This window comes from Ipomoea nil, unplaced genomic scaffold, assembly GCF_001879475.1.
Source record: "Ipomoea nil cultivar Tokyo-kokei standard unplaced genomic scaffold, Asagao_1.1 scaffold2653, whole genome shotgun sequence".
NCBI classification, from domain to species: Eukaryota; Viridiplantae; Streptophyta; class Magnoliopsida; order Solanales; family Convolvulaceae; genus Ipomoea; species Ipomoea nil.
Genome location: NW_017619081.1, coordinates 876,113 through 894,848, shown reverse-complemented (window position 1 = coordinate 894,848; position 18,736 = coordinate 876,113). Strand labels below are relative to the sequence as shown.

The 18,736-nt window shown below is 36.1% G+C and overlaps 2 protein-coding genes across 2 annotated transcripts; both read right to left on the bottom strand.

The window, feature by feature from the left end:
• On the bottom strand, positions 1 to 4,123 carry LOC109154838. The gene is made up of 3 exons (XM_019302582.1): positions 3,854 to 4,123; positions 2,572 to 2,851; positions 1 to 593 (listed from the first exon to the last, which is right to left on the bottom strand). Exons 1-3 carry the CDS (start codon positions 3,860 to 3,862, stop codon positions 532 to 534), a joined length of 351 nt encoding a protein of 116 aa, XP_019158127.1. The 5' UTR covers positions 3,863 to 4,123; the 3' UTR covers positions 1 to 531.
• A 7,147-nt stretch (positions 4,124 to 11,270) lies between these two features.
• Positions 11,271 to 15,476, bottom strand: LOC109154837. The gene is made up of 7 exons (XM_019302581.1): positions 15,136 to 15,476; positions 14,898 to 14,978; positions 14,551 to 14,727; positions 13,372 to 13,542; positions 12,951 to 13,163; positions 12,780 to 12,868; positions 11,271 to 12,265 (listed from the first exon to the last, which is right to left on the bottom strand). The coding sequence occupies exons 1-7, from the start codon at positions 15,239 to 15,241 to the stop codon at positions 11,567 to 11,569; spliced, it is 1,536 nt and encodes a 511-aa protein (XP_019158126.1). The 5' UTR covers positions 15,242 to 15,476; the 3' UTR covers positions 11,271 to 11,566.
• Between the last annotated feature and the right edge of the window lie 3,260 nt (positions 15,477 to 18,736).

The following is an 18,736-nucleotide window of genomic DNA, read 5'->3' as shown; positions in this document are numbered from 1 at the left end:
TTACCAAAAAAATGGATTGCACTACTGCACAAGTTACCAAAACAGACCACAGACTCCTCCTGCTTTATAATACCTAATATCTACTATGGTAAAATTATCATAGGCCCACATCATTTGTGCAAACCATAGAGTCCCCGCTACTTTGTAATAACTAATATCCACAAATCACTACCTCGGGACCTTCTAAATAAGCATAGTAGAAACCTACTTCTGTGTCGAGAAACAAATAAAAAGACATTACTTCATCAGTTTTGCAGTGCCCATCCGGTAGACTAGGAGTCTAAATTACTGTTCTGCTGATCCTCAACACGTGTGACAATACACTGCATGTGGCCATTCACCGCACTCAGAAGGATGTTGTGCATGAAACCTGGATCCCAAGATGCCCCCATGCCAATAGAACAAACACCTTGCCCCTGTTGTGGCGTAAGTGAGGCCACGAGGCGTACAACTTCCCTTGGCCTCCCTCGGCGGCTCACCACGCATTGGTTCCTCAATCTTCAGCTCTTCGGGATCACGTGTTGGGGTGTGCTAATCCTCATCTGTATCACTCTCCTCATCTCTTAATACCACCGACTGTTGAGCATCACTTCCTGGTGCAACAGTGCAACACAAAGACACATACCACAATTGATGAGTGCATACGAAGTTTAAAACAAGTCCTAAATGAGTGCACAGCGTATCAGTACTTGTTTTTTTTAATTTTGTAGTGCACACCGCACACACACTTTATAATTCTGGTATTCGACACTTTATATAAACTGTCAGTGCATGAATCATTTAGATACAGATACACAACCAATCACACAAATTGTACACACAAGTAAACTTTTGGCTACCCCAAAACTGAAGCACAACCTTAAATCCGTAGTGCACCTATATAAACAAGACAAATGCAAGTCAGAAACATACTTAGTGTTGACTAGTGAACAGGTTTGTGGGTAGCCTAGCATGTTGTGACTAGTTTTGTACCCACTTGGTCATCTAATTTTTACTACTGTTAGTGTTTACCAAACAAAATCCGCACACCTACTCAAGGTCAGCCCCGGTATTAGCTTATCAAGATTGGAATTCAGTCCATTCGAGTTAGTATTTGCACACCAGTGTCCGAAAGTGCTGAACATCTAGCTTTTAATTCAAATTTTCCATCAAAATGAGTATTCAAACACTTATTGACAAAGAATATTTGCAGACCAGTGTCCCAAAGTGCAAACATCAAGCTTTGAATATAGTTTTTCCATCAAATGAGTATTCAATCACACACCATAACAGTTTTACACGTGCATAACACTAAGCTTAAAATTCAGTCCCATATAGCAAATTTGTATTGCACAAGCAGTTTTAGTAGTGTATGTATTGAAACACTAGTGAACTTGTTCCTGTCCCTATATGAATACATATTTGATTGCCCCAAACTGAAATGCATGCACATAACAATTGCAATTACACTAAAACACCCCTCGGACCACATACTAGAAGACAAGTAATGAATGCATCCCAGGTTCATTGCCACACCATTAACTAATAAAAGATCCAGTTCCAATACCCCCCCCCCCCCCCCCCCCTAGCTGGACCTTATCACCAACCATCCATTCCCCTACAATATATTACCCATTAACCCATTCCAACCGACTGGCAAATGCTAGGGGATATATAGTATGTTAACCCGGGGCAGCAGTTTACCAGGAGCAGGCAAACAAGCAGACCCAATTGAGAGAAGAGGCTTTAAGGAAAGAATTCTCCATTACTGTGGCTGAGAAGGTGAAATTTCTAGCACAGTTTACTCTGTGTGTCTATCAATACTTTCTGTTTGTGTTTTACTATGTTGTTTTACTATTCTTTATATTGAACTCCGGGAAGATTATATTAAAGATAAGACATAAAAGCTTGAGCACACTGAGCAGCGGCTGACAACCCTTAGCTTGGAGTTGAAGGTGTGCATTCTTCCTTTTAGATTGAGACTACCAATTTTTTGCCTTGCTCTCCTACATTGATGTAAAACAATTGCAGACCATTCCAAATAATTTTGTTATTTGTTATGGAGTACATAACAAAATTACTAAATGAGTATTCAATCACACACTGACACAGAATCGCCCTTTTACTAATCTTTCACCCTTATTTTCAAATAACAGTTTATTTGACTTAGTATTTGCACACCAGTGTCCGAAAGTGCTGAACATCTAGCTTTTAATTCTATTTTTCCATCAAGATGAGTATTCAAACACTTATTGACAAAGAATATTTGTAGACCAGTGTCCCAAAGTGCAAAACATCAAGCTTTTAATATAGTTTTCCCATCAAATGAGTATTCAACCACACAACATAACAGTTTTACACGTGCATAACACTAAGCTTAAAATTCAGTCCCATATACACAGCAATCAAACACACATTTTTCCTCCTCTAACTGCATGATCTGCACCTAACCTATTGGTCCTATTTAATTTTAAACACCCATGGAAAATGCCCCAAACCCCATCATTCTTCCAGCATACAAACCCACCCTATATAGAATTAAGTTAACTATGAACGACATGCAAAGAGAGCGCATCAGAAACCCGCACTTACCTCGCTGTGCCCACCGCCTTGCGGAGACCCTGGAAGCTACTCCCCGCAGCCCGGTCAGATGCACCCTGTCGTGGAGGGCGGGGGACGACGACCAGCCCGACGCTTGAACGACCGAGACGCCGACTGCACCCTGTGAGAACCGGCAGAGGCTGTTGTCGGTGGCGCGAATGCATGGCCGGACGCACCCCTCGCCATTGCACCTAGCCATCGCTGATGTCGCAGCCGTTGGGAGATAAAGCACTTCAACGACGGTGACCGCACAAGAGAGAGTGACACGACTCTGGAAAAAAAAAAAAAAAAAAAAAAACAAAAAAAATATCCAGGCAGGTTCACTCAGTGCACCCAACTCATTAATTTGGTACTTAAATGAATATTCAATCACACAGTGACACACTGAATACTGCCCTATTTATTCACCTATCCAGGCAGGTTCACTCAGTGCACCCAGCTCATTAATTTGGTACTTAAACCAAAGACACCCACACACAGTAAAAGGAATAAGATATTATGCTAATTATCATGCTAAGGTAATTTTATGCTAATTATCATGCTAAGGTAATTTTATGCTAATTATCATGCTAAGGTAATCATTATGCTAATTATCACGCTCATTATCCCCAACCAAAGACACACTTGGAATGCATAATACAGATTGCCTAAAAACTGCACCGAAGTTAGCGGGTTTAATCAAAAACTTAAAGACGGACAACACAAGAATTGATCCACTCAGTCTATTACCCAGGTTTTTAGCTAATTAAACCACCCTAAATTAACCAAGCCAATCATGCATAATCAGTTACAGCATCCAAGTTCCCGACTTCAAGTATCAAGTGCAATCAAACATTAGTTAGGACGTTCTAAAAAATAAAGCTTCAAAATGATCATAAACAGATAATAATAACAGTTAAACTAACCATCATTCTCAATCGCTATTGCACTGTAAAATGCTGCAATAACCACAGAATTGGGACAACTAAAAAGGCACAATACACCTTTGACTTTTCCTTCATATCTAGAAATGAAAATTGCCCAAGTGGAAGAAAGATAGACCAAACAGAACTAAAATTCTTATTCTCTCTTCCATGTAACAAGAAATCTCAAGTGCAATCTGCGAATTCTGATTGCATAACATAGATTGCTCATAATAAAATCAATTAACCTCTCTTACCTACTAAGGAAGAAAATAATATAATAGAGGGTAAAAAATAACACACTAGCTAATTTTGCCCAGCTCATCTTCTCAAATTTACACAACTAACAGACGGAGTGCACATGAACTAACCTGCCCCATCCGGCCGGTGCGCCGCCTGATGCCTTGCAGCAACCCTATCTGCTATCCCAGAAATAGACCTGTCGACACCCCCCACAGCCGTCGAATACGGCGAACGGGAGCCCCCCCGTTTGTGTGACCGGGACCCCGCAGCCACTCTGTGTAGACCAGACGACGGCGGAGTCGGAGGCGTCAATGGCTGCCTGGACCTACCCCTCCCCTCCCGGCGGCCGCCACTGGTTCGAGACATCACGCACTGGATACCGTTGGTTCACCGGAGAATGCACGGCGACGTCACAATCGAAGTAAAACGCAATACAATCCCCCAAAACGCGCCCCTATCAAAATTACCCACCCGCCCCTATCGCAATGATCAGAGTAATTGATTGGGTAGGTGCAGTGCACCGGACTAGGGTGCACCCCCATCTGTGCCCATTGATCAATCCGCATGCACGAGTGATAATAGTGCACAAATGCACACAATAAGAATTCACATCTGAACAGTTTTATATATATATATATATACTAAGGATCTTGTAGTCCAATGATACTAAGTTGCTCTCTTTTAAGGGAGGTTGTCGAATCAAGTCTCAATAGAGACGATATTGACTTTTTTGTGTTTCAATATGTTCAAAAAGTAGTTATGAACAGATACTACATTATAATAGAGGCAGTAGAATTCAGTGTATATATATATATATATATATATATATATATAATCGCACTCAGGTGTGGATGCTTCGCCCAGGCGCGAAATAGGAATGAATTCTGTTTGTCCACGTATCCAGATCTAATGAATGAGAAACACTGATTTTTTAAAAAAACGCGATGGCATTTTCGTAAATAATTGAACATCGAAGTGCAAGTAAAATGTATTACAGGTGCATGTAAAATGTATTATAGGTGCAAGTAAAAATTTACACTGAGCATCAATACTTAGTTGCACATATAGTTCTAAGTAGTTGCACACATAGTTATAAGTAGTTGCACCTAGGTGTATGAATGTTTGCGAGTGGTTTTCAGAGGTATTACTACCCGCTTAACTCATATCAATGAATGTTAACAAGGCAAAATTACATGCACTTATAGGTGAAAGTAGGTGCACCTATAGTTATAAGTAGTTGCACCTATAGTTATAAATAGTTGCACATATAGTTATAAGCACACCCAGGTGCATGAATGCTTGCGGAAAGTGAATGCTAACAAGGCAAAATTACATGCACTTATAGGTGAAAGTAGGTGCACCTATAGTTATAAGTAGTTGCACCTATAGTTATAAATAGTTGCACATATAGTTATAAGCACACCCAGGTGCATGAATGTTTGCAGAAAGTAAATGGTAACAAGGCAAAATTACATGCACTTATAGGTGAAAGTAGGTGCACTTGTAAGTGATTTTACTTGCACTTCAATGTTCAATTATTTACGAAAATGCCACCGCATTTTTTTTAAGTTATTAGATCTGGACACGTGTCGCACGCTGATTCGTTCGCATTTCCCTCCTGAGCACTTATTCGCACCTGAGTGCATCCCTCTCTCTCTCTCTCTCTCTCTCTCTCTATATATATATATATATATATATATATATATATATATATATATATATATATATATATATACACTAGTTTTTTACGCGCATTGCGCGATTGGGATAATGCCCAATGCATTTTTTTTTTAAATAAGTACTTTAAAGTATATTAAGGCAGGATTATATTGAAATTGTTCATGCATAGATAATTGAAGGTTGAATTTGCGTATTTAAATAGGTAATTCTTCTCCCAAAGGTTGAGTCCCCAACCCCAAGGGCCCCCCACACTCCGACCCGACAGAGCATTGTGGGAAGTTGTAAATCACGGTGACTCAATGGTTCAGCAGACAGGGCCAAATGCTGATACGCGCAAGGAATCTGCCCACTTTGGACATAATTCCCGCACTGCCGCTGCCGAGGTTCAAATCTTGGTCTCTTCTCCCAAATACTACCCACTAAACCATTGAGCTAAGCCCGTGCGGGTTAAATAGGTAATTCTAAGTTTACAAATGCAAGATAATATAGTCAAGATTGATTATAATTGTCAATAAAATAATTGTATAGGTATGGTTGAAACCAAATACGGGACATAAGGGAAAACAAATAAAAATTAGGGCATAAAATATTAAATATATACTAATATTGTTTGAGGAGATTCCGACATTAGGATTTGTGGTTAAGTTCTATTAACACTTTAATAATAGAATTAGATTAATGGTGTAGTTATAATTCTATATTAGACTTTAATATTAGAATTAGACTAACGGTAAATTAACGGAAAAGTTAAATGGATAATCATATAATTAAGGATAAATTATAAAATCTTAAAAGAAAAAAATTAAAACCTGAACAATATGAACCATTCATTTGATTTAATAATTTGGCGGTCATTTTTTCTACCCAATGTTAATAATTAAATAAATTCGCTGGTCAAATCCGCTAGTATAATCCGCTAACTGCTGATTGTCAAACAAGGACATTGCGAGGTAGTTCTCACTTCAATTTGTTGTGTGATTTGAATACTCTCTTTGTCACAAAATCTCTCATGTAGTTAATATGGTTGGTTTATTTAATTTTTTCATGGTATTAATAAAATACTTGGTAAATAAATATATAGCATTATTTTGTATTATAACTTTGATATTTAATTAGAAAAATAGTGCACAAAAAAGATAATAGATAATGTAGTGAATATAATCAATTGAATTTTGAATGTAAAAATTTTTACATTTTAGAAAAATAAAGACAATATAACTAATGAAAATATTTCTTTTAATTAATTTATTGATAATTAATAATTTTTTTCACTGAATAAAGACATTGTAAGGATAATGTAGCGAATATAATCAATTAATAAATTTGAATATAAAGAATTTTTATATTGAAGAAAAATAAAGACAATATAACTAATGAAATTATTTCTCTTATTTAATTTATTGATAATGAATAATTTTTTTTTTGAATAAAGACATTGTGGACACATAATTCTAAATTAAAGAAATGCATATGTATTATTTTTCGTTGTAACTACTAAATTATTATTTTTATATAATTTAATAAGAGTAAAATAGAGTACTAATTATGCCAACTTTGATTGGGATGGGGTTCGAACCTAAGACGACCTTTTTTTATTGAAATCAATGAGTAAGTTAACGGTGAACTAACGACAATTCTTAAAATTTTAACGGAATTAGTAACGGTGTGTGGGTATTTTAGGAAATTTTAGTGTAAAATTTAAATCTGATCAATCTTTTAATCAATCTGAGCCATACATTTGATTAAAATCTGTGACCGCCATTTTTTCTACCCATTATAGGCCTAATTAAAATCTGTGACCGCCATTGTATACTTTTAAATATTAAAATTGTTTATAATTTTATCCTTAATTTTATTATGTAAATGTATAATAAAAAATAATTTATCCGTACATCATACGAATAATTTATTGGGAGTGTTTGATTGGATGTAATTTGAGTGTAATTGAATTACAATTTCGTGGAAGATCCAATTACGCCGTTTGGTTGGAGGGAATTGCAATTCCACCGAATTACAATTCCCTCCAAATGCTAAATTGCAATTCAGACCCCACCTCAAGAATTGCAATTCAGTGATTTGAAGGGAGAAAAAAGATAATTTAAAGACAATTTTACCCTCTAATTATTTTGTCTTATTAGCTATATCCCCTCTCATTCTCATCTCTATACGCCATTCTTTCCGTTTCTCTCTTTGTTGAAGATGCAAAATCAGAAGCAACAAAGGAGAGCATCCAACATTCCAACGATTGTAGGGAGGGGACCAAACATTTTAACAACATTATTATTATTATTATTATTATTATTATTATTATTATTATTATTATTATTATTATTATTACATAAGGGTATTTTAGTCATTGTATCACTTATTCCTTTTCAATTACATGTTTTATTACTGCATACCAAACACTATAATTTGAATTCCTACTTTATTCTTACCTGTATACCAAACAATGTAATTTGAATTCTTACTTTATTCCCACCTTATTCTTTCTACACCGAATTACAATTCATTTCCCCCCTAATTCCTTCCTTCCAACCAAACACCACTTTGTATTTATTTAAAAAAAAAAAAAAAGAAAAAAGTGAAGGGAATAATGGATTTACCGTTGTACAGTGACGTGGACACGTGCGCGGATTCCATCTCTTATTAGCTACAGACATTCTTGGTGGTGTTGTATATGGTGTATGGCATTATAGAAATTATGATAAAATAAAACAATAGCATCCATTTATGGTCAAACAATGCCTCTTGTCTTTCACTGCCAATGCCAATGTCTCATCAATTTCACTTTCTTTAATTTAGTCCTTTAATTTTCCCCGACCTAGATTTTGAGTTTAATGCTCTTAGTAAAATATAATAAGTGTTTAAAAAAAAATTATTTGAATAAAATTTCATAACAACTTGACTCCAAATTGGCTGAAGATTAATATAGTGACTACATATCATAAAATTGTTTATGATAAAAAAAATTATCCCGCTTTACTCTTTATGTATGATTTAACACGATTTCAACCATGATTATAAGTAATAAGTGTTACATGATTATTTCATTTCAGGTTACCTCATCAAAAATAAATAAATAAATAATAAAAAAAAATAAAGATTTGAGCTTTGTATGTATAATGATCCTTAGGGGAGGTGAAAATGCATGTGAGCTGAAACACCAATGCTCGAATGTATGACATTCTTGATGCTCTGTTTGTTAGAAAGATTTGTTCGTCAATTGAGTAGGGGATAATATCGAGCTCCACACAATCATGATTGGCCGCCATCGCCGTGCCAGGCGCCACACGACTAGCGCCATGGTCAGTAGTACACCACCGGTCACCCTGACGACCTTGCCCTGGCATGAACATTCTTTTAGTCAGACCCCACCTTATTGTACATACAAGGAGCCCAGCCCATACCCTACTCCAACTTGGGGAGCCCAACTCCAATGATATTTGAAGTGAGGTTCGAGCCCCTATCCTACCGTCTCCAACCATAACTTGAGGTAAGTGATCAACCACTAATACTAATCTCAGGATGGGAGATTGCAATTCTTGCAAAGTGTGGTAGTCTTTACTCTTTACTTTGCCTTTTAAAATGAGGTTTGATATTTGTTAGACGGTTAATAAAGTTAAAATTAACTTTTACTAATAAACTATATATACATTTTTTTTAGGTAATTGAGTCGAGCACTGAACAATACGGTCTTTAATTCTTATCTCCTGGACCCCCAGAAAAATATATATATATATATATATATATATATATATATATATATATATATATATATATATATATATATATATATATAAACATTGGGATAATGGTCAAATAAGCCCTTAAATTATACTCATTTGTGCAATTAGCCCCTTCAACTCCAAAAAGCTCCAAGTAGAACCTCAAACTTACCAAAAAAGTGCAATTAACATTATTTGCAGGTTACTTTCAAGTTATAAGGTCAACTCTTGATGATTGGATTTTTCAAGCTGATTTAGCGAGCTGACGTGGCTTTCACTTTTTTTTTTTTTATTAAAAAAATAATATATTATATTAAATTTAGTTTTATTTCCAAAAAATATATATTAAATTTAATTTTAAATTTTTAATTAATTAATAATAATAATAATAATAATAAATTAAAAATAAAAATCAGAAGGAACCCAACCATGGAATTGAAATTAATAGATTAGTTTGAGGTTTCTGCAACTTAGGATTCAATCCAATTTGGTTTCTATACTTCATTTACAGCAACTGAATTGAGCAAACAGACACCGCATGGTACTACCAAGAACTTACTTTGATGTATTGAAATCCGACAAAATTTCAATTGGTTTAAAGCTATAATAATATTACCACCGGAGATCGGACATGGCTTTTTCGAGCTCCGTTCTGGATGGCAGAGGCCCAAAGATGGAGTTCAAGGGACGAGACTACCCAGCATCAGGGGATGTAATAGATATGGAGGGTATGGACTGAAAGTTGGCGATGGTGCGTGACAGCAGCGACGGCGGTGCTTGACGATGTCAATAGGGTGGCTGTGGGCTCCGACTGTTTGGGCTAGCATAACTGTTTTTTAAATTTTTAATATATGATTATTAATATTTATTAAAAATTAAATTTAATATAATATATTATTTTTAAAAAAATGTGAAAGCCACGTCAGCTCGCCAAATCAGCTTGAAAAATCCAATCACCAAGAGTTGACCTTTTAACTTGAAAGTAACCTGCAAATAATGCTAATTGCACTTTTTTGGTAAGTTTGAGGTTCTAATTGAAACTTTTTAGAGTTAAAGGGCCTAATTGCACAAATGAGTATAGTTTAAGGGCTTATTTGACCCTTATCCCAAAAACATTTTATGAAGCAATATTTATTACATTAAAAAAAACATTTTATGAAACAATATTTATTACATTTAAACAAATATTTTTCATAGATTAAAAAGAAAATAGTTTGCCGACTAAAATAGTGGGCACATCAAGTTGGTTGAGTACGACCCACAGAACACTAATTGCGGTTGTCCTGCATACGACAATAATTGAGAGGATGTTGTCTGGTTAAATCATTTATGTAAATCATATTATCAAATAATATATATTTAGTACACAAATAATATACTTTTAGCATATTAAATGTACATTGTATTCAGAATAAATATATTATTTTGTATAATGTACATTCAATACACGAATAATGTATTTTTAATATATTAAAAATGTATTTTTTATTATGCTACACGCAACACTGTGTAAACTACGATCCACACAAGAATTTGCATGTCTGGTTTCTGGGACATAAAAATACACATGGGAATTGGGAGGGATTAATGAAATTCCTTTGGGATTTGGAACATCATTGGAGACAATCCACTATGAAAATTTGAGGATTGTGTTTGGGTGATGTTGGAAACCTTAATTGTAACACAGAGGCTTTTAACGCAGTTCGAGAGTTCCCACTGTAATGGTAACACATAAACTTTAAACAGAGTTTGGGAGTTCCCACTGTAATGGTAACACAAAGGCTTTTAACGCAGTTCGAGAGTTTCCATTGTAATGGTAACACAGAGACTTTTAACACAGTTCAAGAGTTCCCACTGTAATGGTAACACAGAGGCTTTTAACACAGTTCGAGAGTTCCCACTATATGGTAACACAAAGACTTTTAACACAGTTCGGGAGTTCCCACTGTAATGGTAACACAGAGACTTTTAACGCAGTTCGAGAATTCCCACTATAATGGTAACACGGAGACTTTTAACGCAGTTCGGGAGTTCCCACTGTAATGGTAACATAGAGGCTTTAATTTTAATGTAGTTCGAGAGTTCCCACTATAATGGTAACACAGAGGCTTTTAACGCAATTCGAGAGTTCCCACTATAATGGTAACACAGAGACTTTTAACGCAGTTCGGGATTTCCGGGCCAAACACACTACTACATATTCATATTTCAATGAGAGTTTGATGAACACCTGTTTTTTGTGTCTCATACTCATAGACCACTCACTCAGAATATGGACTTACTTGCTTCCCTAACATATCTTCTGCTCTATACATCTCTCATATGCTTTTTTTTTTTTTTTTTTACTCAGGAGGACTCATCCATCATCATCAAGATTCAAGAAGCAGATATTTCTGAAACACCCAAAACTTCTATGTACCTATAATACGACGACTACTGCCCGTAAGTGTACCCCATGGCGTTGAACCGAGCACGAATATGGTTTTGATGGTTGTAACCCTGCGTTGCGTGTTCCAAAGGCTTTATGACCATTGTGCCATTTTGCCCCTCCTGCTCCTGAACTGCCCCGAACACAACCTCGTTTGTTTTCTCGGGGCTCTGCTCGTAAACAGTCTGCGGGGCAGCTGAATGGTACCGGTGGTGATTCAGATGCTTCTGAGTTTGCTGCTGCTGCTGTTGTTGTTGCTGGAAGTCCGAGCCCCACTCACTGTAAAAGGCACGGCTTTGTCGGAGCTTTTGCATTTTCTCAGAATCCTTGGACATGAATGCATAGGTCTTTTGAGGCGTCGGGGATCTCATGTCAATGGAAGGGGGTTCGTCTTTCTCTGATATTACATAGCTGTCCTGAGCGGGCCACGTATTCGAGTACTTCAGCTGTTGCTGGAACTGGTAGTAGTCCTGCTGCTGCTGCGTCTGTTGCTGTTGATACTTATGCTTCCTTTTGATTGCGGGGAATACGCCTCCCAAGATAGTAGTGAAGGATTCTCCCGCCTGAGCCAGCAGCTTTCCCAAAGATCCAAAGAAGCTTTCTTCTTGCTTCTCTTCAGCATTATCAGGTGGAATTAGGGGCGGCATTACTGATGACATGAGTGGTTTCTCATACGGATTAGAAGAAACCGCCGTTTTCTCATCCTTCAGGACAAAAACGACGAGAAGATAGACTTAGTAAAGAGTAGCTTCTCATACGGAATTACAGTCGTTTTAAGCTATAGCTCCTAGCAAAGACACAACTTTATTTCCTTATACCGCTACATTTTCGAGAGGGCAGGATGCTAGACTTGGCCCTTCAAACCTCCGCCCAACAATCCCTAGTCACATGGTGCTGGACTGGCCTTTTAAGCCTCTGTCCAACAATCCCGAGTCACTTGGTGCTGGACTTGCCCCTAGGCCCTAGTACTGTCAAAGTGGGCCGAAGCCTGCAGGCCGGCCCACACCTCCCCCCGCGGTGGGGCAGGTTAGCGCTACAAAAATATGGCCTGTGAAAGAGCGGGCCTAACGGGCCTGGCCCACAAAGACCCGCAAGTTGCCCCTTCAGGCCTCTGCCCAACAATCCCTAGTCACCTGGTGTTGGACTTAACCCTTCACCGGCCTCCGCCTAACAATTTTTCTTCTTTTTTTAACGAGAAAGAGAGGATTTGGCACTCACATTTTCAGAAGATACCATGGTTCCTACCCTACGTTGGAGCAATGCTAGCATGTAACCAAAGAAGCCGGCTGCTAAAAGTACTGCAATCCCTGCAGTCAAGTTCACGTGTAAACAAAAATATGCTTTCAATTAAATGTTTTGAACAGATCGAGAAGAAGATAAAATTTTCACCTAGAGGAAAGCCGCTTCCATACTGATAAGCACAGTCATCAAAATGAAGTTGGATCTCTCGGATTGCTTTATTCCCTCTGTCTATGACGAGGAGAGAGCAACTGCTTCCGATATAGACTACATCAAAGTCGGTAGAGAATTTTGCATCTTCACTCGGTCCATCAACATGCCCACCTCCACGGTTCCATTTGCCTCCCGCAATTGTTGTCACTCCTGGACAAGGAAATTTCATTTCATTATATAAAAACTTGCCACTTTGAAAGTCTCAAAGTAACTAAAGAAAGATCCCGTGCTCAAGAGCTTTCCACTTGCCACTTGCCACATAATCACTACTCGGTCTAAAACGGTTCCATTTCTTCATATGACTTATTAGGGAAAAGAACATTCTTCTGCATTACCTAAGTAAAAACTAACGAATTACCTGTTTCACTTATCTTCCTGATTGCCATATTATCAGTGTCCGCAATGTAAATATTCCCTTTATCATCAACTGTAAGCCCCTTGGGATGGTTCATCCTTGCTTCCCGGGTTTTACCATCCACATGTCCAGAGTATCCATCCGCTGAACCAGCAACCAACCTTGGTCGGGTGTCTGCAGAAATGCATAGGGGGATATATTAAAAAGGCTAATAATCATCGCAAAACTTATCAGAAAAGGAACTTGAACAAACATTTCACATCAGCAATAATGGAGAAGGTTGCAGTAGTGAGAGTAAAATGCCAGCTTCTAGACTAGCAAAAAGATAGATCAGAGCATTACATAATGAAGAGCGGAGATATCACAAGTACTTGGGTTTTGAACCCTTGGCATATCTCGAAGCTCATTGTGACATTTCACGTCTTAACAGAATCTGGAATATTTGATAAACTATGAAATGTTAAAATTGGGGCATGACACAAGGCGCCAAAACTAGGTGTTAGGATCAAGCCACCACATTTTTTACCCTGCCCTGTGACTTAGGGCTGATACCACTTGTTATGACCAAGTGCGAGGCAAGGTGCTGAACTTGGCCCTTCAGGCCTCCGCCCAACGATCCCCTAGCCACCTGGTGTTGGACTTGGCCATTCACCGACCTCCGACCTCCGCCCAACGATCCCCTAGCCACCTGGTGTTGGACTTGGCCATTCACCGACCTCCGCTCAACGATCCCCTAACCACTTGGTGCTGGACTTAGCCATTGACCGATCTCCGCCCAATGATCCCCTAGCCGCCTGCTGTTGGACTTGGCCATTCACCGACCTCCGCCCAACAATTCCCCTAGGCAACTTTATTTAGACAGGGTGCTAGACTTAGCCCTTCAGGCCTTTGCCCAACAATCTTCTAGTCATCTGGTGCTGGACTTGGCCTTTCATTGGCCTCTGCCCAACAATTCCCCTACGGTGCTGGACTTAGCCCTTCGGGCCTCTGCCCAACAACCTTTCATTGGCCTCCGCCCAACACTAGGCAAAATCCCACAGGCTAAAATTCAATCCTCTGTCAAGCTGAGCTAATGATTTGGGCAAATCAAAGACAATCCTACAAGTTCCTGGCAATGGGAAAAAGATTAAACTACACAAGACCTAAAATTCAAGGCCATTCCATAAAAAACCACACACTTACATTGAGACAATGCAGAAGAGATCTTGTAAAGATTACTGTTAGCAGAGTCCAAAATGAGGAGCTCCCCACTGGGCAAGACCTCCACAGTGTGAGGCTCAATCCCAAGCTTGCTTCCATCAAAAACTGTTTCCACACTATACCCACTCTCAAACTTCATCATTGGACGCCCAGAAACCACTGCACACACCATAAATCACATGAACCACATTACACCAACCCCCTCTCCCCCAACATACCCATTTAGGGAAAAAAGAAAAAAAAAAGAAAAAAAAAGGAATTTTGAAACCCAAAATTAAAAACTAAAAACAATAGATAATGTCAATGAGAGATTGGGTAGGTGGATCTACCTGTTTTAGTAGTAGCTTTGAGAGACCACGCCCATTTCACCAGCTTAGACACAGCATTCGACAAAACCCCATTCACAATTTCTGTACCCAAATCAAGAAAAAACATGAATAGACATAAAATGAAGACAACCCCCACAGCAAGATCAAATGGCAGAAGCTCCTAAAACCACAAACCCATTTAACAGAGACACACACGAATGTTTCTCATTACACACGCATGGACAGATGCAATGCTTACTTGAAGGCGAAGGTGAAGCTGATGCAGAAGACAGACACCCAGAAAGCAGCAGCAGAAGAGCGAGAAACAGAGGCGTTGTTAACCCAATTCTAGCCATGGCTGACATTCTCGTTTTTTTGGTGTTGGGAAAAATGCAAGAAAACGTATGAATCTCAGTACCAATGAAGATTCAAGATTTGCATTACAGGGAGCTAGTGAATGAACAGTGAAAGCCCTAGCTCACTATGAGCTGCCTCTTCATGCCTCAAGTGGGAAAAAGGGAGTGAGTGAGAGAGAGAGAGAGAGAGAGAGAGAGAGAGCAGCGGAGTGACAGTATTTGTGGCCTTGTGGGGCTTTTTCAATTTTGTTTTTCTTTTTTCTTTTTTCTTTTTCCCTTTTGATGAAAAAAGAGATGTTGGGTTCTTGAGACAATATAAAAATGAAAAAGACAATTGGGAAAGGGTGGGAAGAAAAGGTGGAGAGGGAGAGGAAAAAAAAAAAAAAGCTATTCTCTGCTAAACGCTAATTGGTAAAGTATAAACTTTGGTCCACCATTGTTTTTAACGGAAGAATGCCTACTAATCTCTCGAAAATATATACTTTTGTCACGTGATCTGTAATTGATTAATAGAATATTTTAAAAGTAAATTATTGGATTCATTTCTAAAATTAATTATTAATTAACATGTTAAAATGATATCGAGTATAATAAGATAAGAATTCATATGTACTGATTGCAACGGGTTGATATTTTCATGTAGTGACTACTCAGATTTCGGTAGAGAAAAGAATACCTTTCTTTAATATATTAATCTTATTTCTTGATGCGTTCAAATATTTGCGATACTGTAAACATGTGTGGAACGAATTCGGACAATTCTATAGCTAATTGGGTTCGGATTTAATAATGGCTTAACTTGCGAGTGTCCTACTTGTTGTCATCCTTATTCATATAGACTGTATTTTATTCAAACATTGAAATCATAATTAGATAATCAAATCAAATGTTTAGTTTTGAGATGAATTTTAATAAAAAATTAATCTTTTTACTTAGCCGTCAATAAAAAGTAACTGAAATGAAATCTGATTATATGATATATGTGTATTTAACCAAACAATAACTCTATTTAAAGAAAATTTTACAATGTCATGAATGTAGTTTATACTTTTGAAGTGCATTATGACATCTGCTTTGTAAAGTTATATTCTACCTTATATATATCTCTAAAAAAGTTTTTTTTTTTTTAATACAATTTTACAAAACATAACATTATAATTTACGGCATTATAAAATTACTCTTCCTTTTTAATTAAATCAAACTCGTACATTCTAATTCAACCATAAAGTTTTTAACATTTTTAATACTTTCGTTTGGTGAGTTGTAAAGAGTTAATTTCATTTTTGTCCTAGATTTATATGTGTCATTCTACTTTAGTCTTTTTTTTTTTTTTTTTTTTTTTTTTTTTTTTTTCAAAACATTCCATATTAGTCCAAGTATTATATTATTGTGGCATAGACCATTTTTGGCCCCTTATTAACTAACATGTTTGAATGATGTTAAATACGAGAGCATTTCGATCTTTTTATACAACGTATGTTAATATGTTATATTTTTATTTTTAATTTTTTAAAAAAATCCCTAATTCACGGCTAGAGTTCCCTATTTTCTTCAATTGCAATCCACATATTCACGGCAGAGCCTCCACAACCTGAGTCTCCGCAGCAGTGGAATGACATATATAAATTTATGACTAAAAAGAAATGGGAAATCAAGGGTCCGTTTACTAAAAGAAAACTGTTCTCTGTTTTCATTTTCTAATTTTTCAGTTTTCATTCTCTGTTTTCAATTCTCTGTTTTCTGTTTAGAAAACTTGTTTACTAACATAAACTGTTCTCTGTTTTTTGTTTTCTAATTTTTTAGTTTTCACCTAAAATTTAGTTTAGATAATATTAATATTTTTGAGCTAATATTTAAAATATATATATATATATATATATATATATATATATATATATATATATATATATATATATATATATATATATATATATATTTTGGATATATTCATTTGAATGACATGTATATGAATATATAACTTTTACTTTGAATTCTAATATATGTGAGATTTCAATATCCGATATCTAGACCAAACTTGCATTATGATGTAACATAATTAAAAATATTCAAACTAATAATATATTGAGTTCAATCAAAATCTAAAACATTATATAGAGTTTAATTCTTAATTTTGATAATGTAAATAATGTCTAACTTAAAAGTGTAAGCAAATAAATTATGTTTAAATAACTAAAGTAAGTAGAAAAGATATAATATAGTGATAAGTAAAATAAGATGATAATGAATGTAATCATAGTAATGTGGTTATAGTGACATATAACTAAATAGATGATAGATGATTCTGTTTTCTATTTTGAAAACAGTTTTTAAGTGTGTTTCAGTTTTCCAGAAATTTTCATAAATTATTTTCAGTTTTGAAAATGGAAACTGTGTTAGTAAACATGTTTTTGTTTTCTGTTTTTCAGTTTTCAGAAATTCCCAGAAATTTCCAGTTAGTAAACGGCCCCCAACATTTTGGTCCCACAATTATTTCTTTACTGTTCAGTGTAGTCCTTAGTTTTCAATTTCAACCAATTTGATCATCAAATTGTTTAAAATTTCGTCAATTAGATCATTTCAGGGACCAAATTGATGAAATTTTAAAAATATGAAAATCACCATTTTGATCCCTAAAAGGGTTTAATTGATGAAATTTTAAACAATTCAAATATCAAATTGGTTGAAATTGAAAATTAGAGACTACATTGATACTTGGGAAATATTGAAGGACCAAAATGGTGATTAACTCAAAATGAAATTAATACTTAGAACTGAATAGACTAAAATAGTCTCATATTTAACGATATTTAAATAGGTTTGTTGACGAACGACAAAAAATGATCTAACCACAATAATACTAGGACAAACCTGGAATGTTTAGAAAGAAAATGACTAAAAATGAAATGTTACCTATAAATTCATGACAAAAATGAAATTAACTCAATTGTAAATTTTGGTTTGGTATAGTAAACATCATTTGCCCGCACAGGCTTAGCTCACTGTTACAATGCAGTATCTGTTCATAACTACTTTCTCAACATACTAAAACACAAAGAGTCAATACCACCTCCACTGAAGCTCGAACTCACAACTCTTGTATATAAAAGTAACTTGGTACCATTTGACCACAAAGTCATTGATAACTTTCAATAGACTTTATTGCAAAACTTTAACTTCATGTCTTTATGCTATGTTAATTTACAAATCAAAACATATTTCAATCCCCAGGGACCCATGAAGTAATTACTAAGACGAGGCAGTAGGTGTAGTATAATCTGTACTTTTGTTAAATAGAATAAATTCTCTATCTTTTGAGCTAAAGGTAGAATCGGAATAAGGTAACTCAAATTTTTTTTTTTTTTTTTTTTTTTTTAACAGAATCTATCCTACTTATAGTATCTGTTCAACATGATATGTTAACATCTTTAATTGGGATGTGACTCGAACTTGAAACTTTTCATTGAGAAAGATAACAACGATGCTCAAAACTACTTTTACTTATA

Excerpts from the sequence above, each read along its gene's own strand:
- LOC109154837 (XM_019302581.1), bottom strand. The coding sequence starts at position 15,241 with ATGTCAGCCATGGCTAGAATTGGGTTAACAACGCCTCTGTTTCTCGCT. Across the intron at positions 14,728-14,897 it reads CAAAGCTACTACTAAAACAG|TGGTTTCTGGGCGTCCAATG; the intron begins GTAGATCCACCT and ends TGGTGTGTGCAG. Across the intron at positions 12,869-12,950 it reads TGGAAGCGGCTTTCCTCTAG|GGATTGCAGTACTTTTAGCA; the intron begins GTGAAAATTTTA and ends ACTTGACTGCAG.
- LOC109154838 (XM_019302582.1), bottom strand. Across the intron at positions 594-2,571 it reads AAGGCGGTGGGCACAGCGAG|GAAGTGATGCTCAACAGTCG; the intron begins GTAAGTGCGGGT and ends CTGTTGCACCAG.